The sequence below is a fragment of the Chaetodon trifascialis genome, chromosome 19, assembly GCF_039877785.1.
Source record: "Chaetodon trifascialis isolate fChaTrf1 chromosome 19, fChaTrf1.hap1, whole genome shotgun sequence".
Classification (NCBI taxonomy): domain Eukaryota; kingdom Metazoa; phylum Chordata; class Actinopteri; order Chaetodontiformes; family Chaetodontidae; genus Chaetodon; species Chaetodon trifascialis.
The window spans coordinates 14254515-14265152 of record NC_092074.1 but is presented as its reverse complement, the minus strand read 5'-3'; the positions used below and the strand labels follow the sequence as shown (position 1 = coordinate 14265152).

Sequence of the window (10638 nt, the reverse complement as noted above, 5' to 3'; positions counted from 1 at the left end):
ACATGTCTATATTATGTGTATGTGGGGACCATACCCATGTGTGCTGAGAGGTTTCAGTGTAATGAGACACCAACGTGGTGGAAGAAAAAAGGGCAAAATGTCATCTTTATATAGGAGAATAACTGCAAAATGCTCTGAGGTATGCACCCAATACTACCCCCATCCATTATGTATTCACAGCACTAGTTTCCTGAAAATCATGCCACTCACTTCAGAGAAAACCACCATGAGACCTACACACGGCTGCAGAACAAGGATTCAGAGAATCCTTCGGAGAGTCTTGTGGAGCACGTGGAAGCCTTGGCACACATCATAAATGACAATGCTAAACTGGAATACATACTTAGTTACTGTTAATTTATTCTCATTAGCAAACCACCAGAAAGCAATGAAAGCATCTTGGGTAAGAACAGAAGTAGCCCAACTTGATCCATATTCTACAACCGACAATGTAGAAATGTAGAAGAAGCCTCCTGAGTCTCTAAGAGGCTTTCAAGGGAACAAAAAGTGGACTGGAGCACTGCGGCTGAGAGGTGAAAGGCTGTCTTCACTTAAGGTGAGATGTGCTCTTACTGGATTGCTTTCTAGATACTGCAGCTCTTAGTAATTAATAATAGTGCTGCAGGGTTTGAAAAATGTGGAAGAGGGACGGAACACATTCTGTCTTCTCCAAAACTCACTTGGGATGGTTTGAAATAAAGTGAATTGACTTGTCTTTAACTCCCGTCGTTCTCCAACATCAAGATCAACATCACATGCTGAAGCACCCCTCCTCTGCTGCTGCACGCCCCCCCACCACCACCACACGTCCTCAGGCTCACGAGGCACCGATGCAGAGAGCAGTGGTCAATCAGTATGCCTACTGAATGTGGATGCGTATTACAGGAAAGGCAGTCTCCATCACATTTCACATTTTCTGACACCTGTGGCTGAAAGCTGAGTACGAAAAGAGGCGAGTGAGAGCAGGGGGAAAAGAGAAAGTGTGACAGGCAGAACAAAAGCGAATAGGGTGCATTTAATGGGTGAAAACGCAATGAGACACAGACAGTGGAGGTGAGTGGGAGAGGCGAAGAACATTAAAGGGCGCATGAAAGGAGCAATATTCCATTTTTGCATGCAAAAAAAAAGTGTGGAGAGCAAAAGAGAGAGCACAGGCGGACAGCAGAGGAGCAAAATTGCAGTGTAGGAAAGTGCTTATTGGCAGCAGCAATCACATCTGTCACATCAATATCAATAAATAAATGTTTTATTTTTAACTATTACTGTGCACAGCTGACATGTCAGATATGCATTCATAGAAAACTGAAGTCAAGGGGTCAGTGATGCGTTTGGTCTGCAGACAAACAACATTCAGGTTTAATCAAATCGCAGAATGCTATGTGCAAAACATGAGGAGCTTTAAAAAAAAAAGTCAACATTTACAGATTTATAGTACACGATGACATCATGTGACACTTGTTGAGGATGTTTTTTTTTTTTCAGTAATCAAATAAAAAACTGGAACAGATTTTAAGGGCTCGAACTCGGCGGTAAACCTTTGGGCCTGCATTAATGGCTCCAACATTTAAGATTCAAAAGAGTCACAGCAATTTACATCATTTTCCATCTTCAAAATGTACATACGGTTCAACCGCCTTAAAAGAGCTGCAATTAAAAGTCAACAAACCGGAAAAAAAACCCACCAAGAACAAATAAAAAGCGCCAGCCGGTTGAGGCATGTCTGAATGAATAAAACATTGATGTGATTGTGTAATATTTGAAGCTATTAAAACACACAAATGACTTTAATTAAAAAGAAAATCAACCCACATAGTTTAGTCCAAATACAGGACATGTGAGATTCTTCATTACGGACAGTGGGTGGTTGAAGCAAAATAGATTTACAAATGCAAGAAAACACCTCTTGCTCCGTCCTGTGGCTACGAACAAAAAAGTTTCGTCAAGTCTTGAAGATGAAGTTTTCTGCTGGATTCATCTGGATTTGCATATTGGTAACAGGGATCCAGTTGGTGCGTCACATGTATCTGTTCTTGACGTACTCCCTGTACATCAGCATGTCGTCCCTGCACAGCGCCCTCACCTGGCCCTGAGCCGTCATCACATGGCTCTCGAACTCATCGCGGCTGTCTCTGTCGACGTGCGGCGGACAAACGGCGTAGATGCTGTCCTCGGGGAAGCACGACACTGGCTCTCTGAGAGGGAGGGAGAAGGAAAAGGAGGGAAAAAGACTCTCAAGCATGTTCAAAAAAATAGATGAGAACTAATTTTAGACAAGAAAAAACAAGCTTTGACATTTCATTTTCACATTGGGGGGTAAATGGTTACTTCTTTATCTATAATAGTCACCAGATGCTAAAATGCATCAAGGACTAGAAAAATGTCTGAATCCAACCAACAAGATCTCGTGAAAATCGTCTGCAGAGAGCGTCATTGAGAGGACTGCGAAAACGAGATGAGGGGGGCAGAGATGTGCGCTTTCAGAGCAGAATTACTCAGATTTTCGCGGAAACTAGACTCTGAAGCATGTCTCATCATCTCTTTAAGAGTGGATTATCAAGTACGTGCTTGTCAGGTCATCCACTCCAGTCAGCTGGTTCAACAGCAGCTAACGCCCCAGTGAGAGGCTGTACAGGCCCATGGCTGCATTACAACCACACATGCTTGGTTACTGGCTTCATCTAAACCACGGCAGAATTAAATCATGAACTGGAAGTGTCATCATGGAGTCCTCAACTAAGGGCTTGATGTAAATTAAGCTATAAGTGGACAAGCAGGCAGATATAGGGGGTTTGAGCACCCAAGACAGCTACCAAGAGGCTGAGACCATCACTGAATAATAATAATAATAATAATAATAATAATAATAATAATAATAATAATACACTTTGTACAGTGCTTTTCAAAACAAAATATTTGATCACTGCTGGACAGCAACGGGATACCTCTTCAATGACACATGAACGCTTACTTTAAAGTAAGCATCTGATCTTTGCCCCAGTCAGTCATAACTGTCCATTAATCTGCGTCTGTGACTTAAAAGCTAATTCGAATTCAAGGAGGAAACGAATCACCACAACTCACTGATGCTCCTCGACAGGAATCTGCCACAGCATTCATATCCTGTCTGCTTTTATCTCCACCAATTGAGTCAGCTTTGCCTATGCCTGATGGATCAACAGAGGAACTACACAGTGGGAGGTGACAGACTAAATGGCTCCTGACAGTGGAAACACGTTTTGGGTTCTGTAACAGTGTCTTATAATAGCACTGTTGCACAACGACCGACACACCTGCCGGACCCTGTGGACCTGACGGGAGGATAACAGCAACAGATGGATGGACGCTAATGAATGGTCAGAGTGATGAAAGGTGAAGATATAGGCGGACAAGTGGAGATTCATGCAGAACGACTGTGTATGACTACGTAAAGATGTCGAAATCCCCTCGTGACTGAGGGTGCTCTTGCACACAAAAACCAACATCTGCATGTCTGCCACCTTTGTGTGACGTCTAACAACTGTCACCTGCGCTAGAAAGGAAGCGGTGTTCCTTTTTCAGGCAGCATGTGTGTGCAAAAGAGAGAGTCACGTGTTCACTCTGAAAAGGTTATAGACAGCTCTGTATAGATAGAGCTGAACGCATGAAAATACACATACAAGAGACATTTCAGCCAACATCCTCTTTCTCTCATAAGATGTCCATGCGACTGGGTAACCAATGAAACTGTCAGACCTGGGCTTTACTTCCACATAACAGCAGCACAGTCCTGAGAAAGACTGGAAGGAGCTGTGCAATGTGTTCTCCTTCAACCTATAGCACAGCAGGAAGTATTTGAAAATGTTTTTTTGCCACTCTAGCAGCATGGATGTCAGTCGGTTGATCCGCCATTTTGGTCCACACCGAATCGTCATCACTCCCTGACCGTTCATTTAGCATCATCATCATCATGTGACATTTTTCATTTGTCTTTTGGTTCATAACAGAAGTCCTGCAAATCTGACATTCCCATAAGCCTCAGCTTTACTTTGCGTTTAGAACTATTTAGCAAATGTTAGCATGCTAACATCATTCTAGCATTATGCTAGAGAAGATCAGCGGTGGGATGAGTCCATTGCTGGTTATTTTTTTGGGTTGATTCTTTCATTTATTTTCCTGATTTAATGGTTTGCCTCTGGAGAACAGGTGAGCCATGACAACACTAACTTACAGTCCTCTTACAAAGCCTGTCAGCAGTGAGGCTTTGTACAAACAGAAAGCTCCCTCACATGCACACCCTCCGTCTGCTGCAGAAAAACACCACCACGTGGATATATTTTTGTCCACCCTTCACCATTTTTCAGCTCTGCGCAGCTATCACTTCACCGTTTCTATCATGTCTATTTATGCTCCATGCAGCTGTGATGTACAGAGCTAATCGCAAGTCCATCTGGCTACCTGGAGGTATTTTTAGAGCAAAATAATAAAACAAGGCCTTCTGTTTCTTCTTGTGTCTATGCTGCTCTTTCTCCTTCAAATGCCTCACTTCAGCTTCTCTCGTCACTGAAACAAGAATTTGACACACTGCAAGATGCACTTTTAAATTTCAAATTAGTCCTGAATGCAAACAAGACTAAACATATTCTCTTTTAGAGCCAGAGATATTGTGGACATTGCATTGCAACTCTGAATGGTCACAGCATTGAGATAATTTTCCAAAGCACAGCAAGAAGTGGCTATTCGAGGCCATCTTCTTGTCTGTCTTGGATCATGGTGATGTCATCTATAGACATGCCTCCACTCTTAAACCCCTAGATTCAGTTTATCACTCCATCCTAAGATTCATTACTGCTGACAGTTATTCTACTCATCATCGCGTCTTGTATGAAGTGATAGGGTGAGCGTCTCTGAAAGTAAAACGTGGCAGGCATCAGTTTCTATTCAATTATACAGCTCTCAACGGGAACACGGCATCATTCATAACGTCCTTATTAAACTGGTCGCACAGTAATTATTTGACACGTTCAAGTGCTGGCTGATGCTTGAAGTCCCACGTGCAAACACTGAATTTGAGAAAACTGGTTTTAATTTTTGTGCTGCACGATTTTGGAAGACATGAAAATGAGACAATTGAGATCTTTTTATCTGCGATGAAATGCCTTTTATCCTAAAATATACATTCAATATCGTGCATGTTATTTATTTGCATTGCTTGAGATCAGACAAGGTAAAAAAAAAAAAAGAAAACTAATATATGTATTTCCCAAAATGTTCAAATATGCCAGTAAAATGTGTGAAAGTAAAAAAGTGTGGCCTGTTTTTGCATGTGCGTACAGCGTATACGCATATTCATCTAAGTGTTTAATAAAGAAGAAGCAACTGGCATGAGAAGAATTAAAAGAGGCTGATAAAGTAAACATGGGCCGCCATTGCGTCTCGCCATCTATTCCCCCTGATATGATCAAATAAAAACACCAGCAGCGGCTTTAATTTGAGTCCCAGTGGTGCTGCGACGTTAACAAAGCAGACACGTTTAGTATGTGAGAGGGAGGCGAAAAGAAAAAGGGGAAAGAGCGAGAGCGAAAGAACAAATTCAAAAGAATACATATTTAGAGGAATCCTGATGACAGTCATTGTGATGCTGTCTGTGAGTGTGTGAGAGACGGTGCTAGAACGAGAGAGCATGCTTGTGCGTCTCTATGGCTGCACATTGCCATCCCACGTGTGGTTGAATTCTGCATCTGGCGGAGGAGAAAAATACTCCATCCATGTACCGCTGGGTCACGGCTACATTGAGCTGGACCGGCCGGGAAATAGCAGGGATGACGAGAAGTAAAGACAGAGTGCTTGGTTATAAGAGATGAAGATTAAACAACACGCAGCCAGAAGCCTCCCTGGAGACCACTTAGTGCGAGCAACTGTTTTCACTTTCTCCAACGTTGCTGGAAATGCTGAGTGGTACTTAAAAGGGTCGGATTATAACTACAAACCAATGCTGCAACACAATGATTAACATTACACGTGAGTGAGGATTATTGAGTTTGAGTACATCACTTTTATTTCTTTCTCTTTTGGGTTTAGGTGTGACATGTTTTACTCACAAGCAGATGATGTTTGCCAGGTTGATGCGCTCGGTTCTTTCCACCCTGTGCTGGTTCTCGCCTAGATGTGCAAACCTGCAGGAAAAAAAAAACACGTAAAATTGGAAAACAAATGCGAAACGTGCGAAAAGGCGTGTGCACACGCTCAACACGTGTTGGTCTCTGCCACATGTCCCCTCTATCGCCATCGTGTGAAGAGCCATTAACAAAAGGTAATTGGATAAGAGTGCAACTAATCTCTAAAGGACCCTTTAAATTTCAGGTTCATATTTTATCAATACAAATACTCACGTCTGTGAAGCACGTCTGTTGAGATCTCAGAGCACATCATCATCAAACCTCAAATTTCCCTGTAGGTTATTTTTGTGGCAAAGACACAATAATACGCAATAGTTGAGAGTTCCCCTCTGGCTCTCGCTTATGATTGTTAATATTAATGCATTGATTAGCTGAGCTGTGGCTGCATCTAACATCTTTGTAGCCATTCCAACTTCCAGCCTCAATAATGAATGCAGTTTCATTCTAATTATGTGGCACTACAGTAGGAGGATATGAACAACATTCTTCACTACAGTTTTTTGAAGTTCATTCCTCAGCTCCAAGCACAGCTCATATCTGAGATACAAATCAGAGAAATAAAAGAAAAGCGTATAGGTGGTGTTTTTCTTTCTTTCTTTTTTTTTTTTACATCTTGGTTATGCATTCCTTCACAGGACCTCATCACAATCAAAGTCAAGAGAGGAGGATCTCAGGTCAGTGCGAGTGAATCTTGAGGACATTCATCCTAAAAGCTGCTTCTACATGCAGAGACAATTTCTGAAGCAGCTGCTTTCGGTACATTTCACACCATTCTTCAACAGATAAGTTTAACTAATTTCTCATCATCTACATACACTGACATGAAAATATTTGACCACTGATCGTTGTTTTCGGTTGTCAGATGTTTTTGCAGCTGCATCTGAATCTATGAATCATGAAACTCTTCAAAATGACCATAAAGTTGGATCATCACCTTCTTTACGACAGCCCTCCAAAAAAACTATACATTATAATCTCTATGAAGGAAGGGTTTGCACAGCTGGTATATTAGACTGCTTTGGTTTTAGCTAGCTAGTGCTTTGGAAACCGTGTGTGCCACTGGGCAATTTGCAACAGCAAGAAAAATGGTCCTGAAACAAAACAGGACTGCATACGGTCCATTGTAAAATACTGCCTGGGTGTTTATTTAACTCAACTAACAAAAGTACCAGGCTTTTATTTGAGACAGGCCATCATTAGAGACAGGCATGTAGACAGGTACGTAGTTCTAGTGCTTCTACTGTAAAATCCGCTATTTTGTACATATATTTTACCATAAAGTTTCTTTTTTTTTTTACTTCTAATTTTGCTCTCTTGTGAAAAACTGAATATTTTCAGCTGGTACGGACTCCAAAAATCCAAAAAATGCCCATGAGCGCATAATGCACTGGACTAGTTATCCTCAGTGGGTTTAGAACAGCTGGGTGTAAAGCTCCATCAAAAGCATCACACTGTATAATACGTGCAGTTCGCACCCAAAGAACATATAGTTGTGTTCAGAGCCTGACAATGGCTATTCATTATGTCTCATCAGCATGGTTCGGAGCGAACGGGAAAAAGAACAAAATGAAACAGAGAGGACAGACAGAAAATGAAACTCTGGGTTGATGGGAGCAGGAGATGGACAAAGAGCAGTAGGGTCAGAAGAGTGATGCACACAGCAGGGCAGAGTTGATGTCCCTTTTGCAAAATGCCCCATATCACCCTGAGGGGCCTGCTGACACTGACTGTATGTTACTCACATCTCTGTTTTGGGTGCTGGGTGCATTATCCATACCAATAAAAAGACTTTTCCTCAGGCGCAGTTAAATATGCAGAGGCAGTCAAAAAATAAGGCTGGAGCTGTTTCATTTGCAGGCAACGTGGAAGCAAAAAACATGCTTGACATACAGTATACTAAGAGCTGAAGGCCAAACAAACAAACAAACAGGGGACACCTCGAGTCAGTAGGTACAGACATGATTAAGCACAGTTGTTTGCGTGTTACTTTCTCTGGCTTACAGCAAGCATCCATCATTCATTTCTTTATTAATTATGTAGTCTTGACTGTACACTTAAATGCATGGAAATGTGATGTGGATCTCAGAGTTAAGTAATACATAAAAATCATTAACATCCAATCTATGGCTGAGCTGTTGTGTTGCATTGCATTACATCTCACAGGTGGACATAATAAAGTGGTTACTCAGGGTATGTTGTTACTAATGTTATCTTCGTCATCACTTAGAACTGCATCCTGTAGTGAAGGAATAACCTGCTTTACTCAGCAAGTCAATTACTACATTATTTATAGTAGTAACTCAAATGTCCTACCTTAAAGGGCTGTAAAAGCCCTATACACTGTATGCATGCATGTGTGCCAGCCTCTCACCTTTCATAAATGAACAGGTCTTCCTCAGCAGGAAACTCAGCAAGGTTGAATCCATACGGCTCCTTAACTGACAGATGCTGCTGCTGCTGCTGGATCTCCTGAAGAGGTGAGAAGGGAAAGGTGAGAGGCCACAGGTGCACGTGACTGAGACGAAACAGTTTTAAAATCCGAAAATCAAATAGCTGCACCTGAAAATATGAAATCATACAGACAGGTCATCACGTTCAGCTGCTTTTCTACAACTGACTCCCTAATTAAGATGGCCCAAGGGGTGCAATCAAAGCAACTCTGAATGTAATTTGATTGTAGATGTCTGATGAGGTGGTTTCAATTTCAGGGACAGGGCCCTCCTGGGGTTAGTGCACACAGTGTCCAAAGTTTATAGAGACATAATCATAATGTGATGCTGATTCTAAAAGGTTCAATATAAAAAGATCATGCAATCAGAACTCCTTCTCTCACAGTCAGAAATAAATGGCAGCAAAGACAAGTTGGAAGTTAATGAAACTGCAACCAAGAGACGGTGATGATGCTCTGCTAAGAACAGCATGTGAAAGAGCCACACTGTTGCACAATATATGAAACGAGACCTGAAATCAAAAATGAAATCAATCAATGAGATTAATGTGGCTTACACAATCACAAGAAAATAAATAAACCTGCCGATGATGATTCATTGTTACACAATGTTATGAGAAGAGGACGTAAAAAGAAAAGCAATAACTACTTCCCAGGCTATGACTGATGTAAAGTTTCAGCTTCTTAAAAAACAAGTAATTAAGCCACATTAAGCCCAACATCTATTCACTTTGTAAAGCTTTGCCAAGATTCCCTTTCAGATCAGCAATAATACCAAGTGCTACTGTTATCTAAAAATGCTGATGGTCAAATAACAGCCGAGTGCAACAGTCGTGTCCAGAAAAGCTTCTCTGAAAACACGACTTGTTGAACCGTGGAACAAACAGCGGCCTACAGCAGCAGACTGAGGCAAATTACATTCCTGTTAGCCGAGGACAAGATGAAGAGGCCACGGTGGACACATGCTCGCCGAAACCAGACGAAAGGAGAGTGAGAACACGTTGCCTGGTCCAATTAATCTCAGTTTCAGTGTTCACGTGCGGGCGGTAGGGAGGGAGCTTCATGATAACAGCATGAACTTCTCTTGTCTTGTCGAGGTGTGAGATCGCAGGGATGGTGTTATATTGTGTTTGTGAGTGAGCATAACCTGAATACTGCAGCGTAACACACGTCCACTGGGGAAAAACTGATCTTTTAAATTAAAGGTTATGTCATCTTATATAGTGATATTGATAGAATATTCTAAAATGTGTAGAAATGAATGTGAGAATAGACCAAAAACCCATATGGGAATGTCTGCTATTGACTAATCCATTGAATTAATGATTTTCTCAACATGGATGATGGTAATGCTGTTTTCCATATTTGGAATCTATGGTGATTTATCAGTCACATGACACACCATGCCTCACATATCACCCTGATGAAGGCAAGACAGCCAAAAATATGTGGTGGTGTACAGGAGAAGAGTTTAATTTTAATAATTTAATGAATTAAATTCCTGACAAATTGAGCTGCTTTATGATGCAAATTTCATGCAAAGTGCAATTTTATCATAAAGTAGCTCAGTTCTCATATCTGGATACTGTAGATGGCAATACTGTCCAACCCTACTCAACAGCTTATGGCAGTAGACTAAACCAACAACCTGTAAGTAAGATTTAACAGAGAGAAACTTTTTACTTTCCAAAATGTCCTGCAAATACTACCATTTCTTGAACACATTATTAACCTTTCTCTAAACCTGCCGTACAAGGAAGAAAGGGAGCATGTTATGTAACAGGAGTCTCTGTAAAGCAGTCAGCTATGCCACTGTTCTCTGTGACTGCTTTCTGACACTGCGGCGATACCCTCTACATAATGCATTCAATTTTCACTGTATTTGTATTGATCTGCACGGAGGGGAGAACAAATGAGGGTGTTCCAGGACCATGTCCAAGAAACAGCAGCTGCGAACACACACAAACACAGACGAAATCAGAAAAACACACAGAGCCTCGCACAAACGCGGCACAGGAGTACATGGGAACACAC

The 10638-nt window shown here is 41.5% G+C and overlaps 1 protein-coding gene across 2 annotated transcripts in view; it reads right to left on the bottom strand.

Moving 5' to 3' along the window:
- Nucleotides 1-362: 362 nt before the first annotated feature.
- The window catches only part of fig4a (FIG4 phosphoinositide 5-phosphatase a), a 49478-nt gene continuing 39202 nt past the window's right edge, over nt 363-10638 (bottom strand). For both annotated transcript variants that reach the window (XM_070986771.1, XM_070986772.1), the window contains 3 exons: nt 8527-8624; nt 6078-6152; nt 363-2192 (listed from right to left, as the gene is read on the bottom strand). In XM_070986771.1, coding sequence (XP_070842872.1) covers nt 2015-2192; nt 6078-6152; nt 8527-8624 — 351 coding nt within the window. In that variant the 3' untranslated portion in view covers nt 363-2014. The remainder of the gene's footprint in view (nt 2193-6077; nt 6153-8526; nt 8625-10638) is intronic.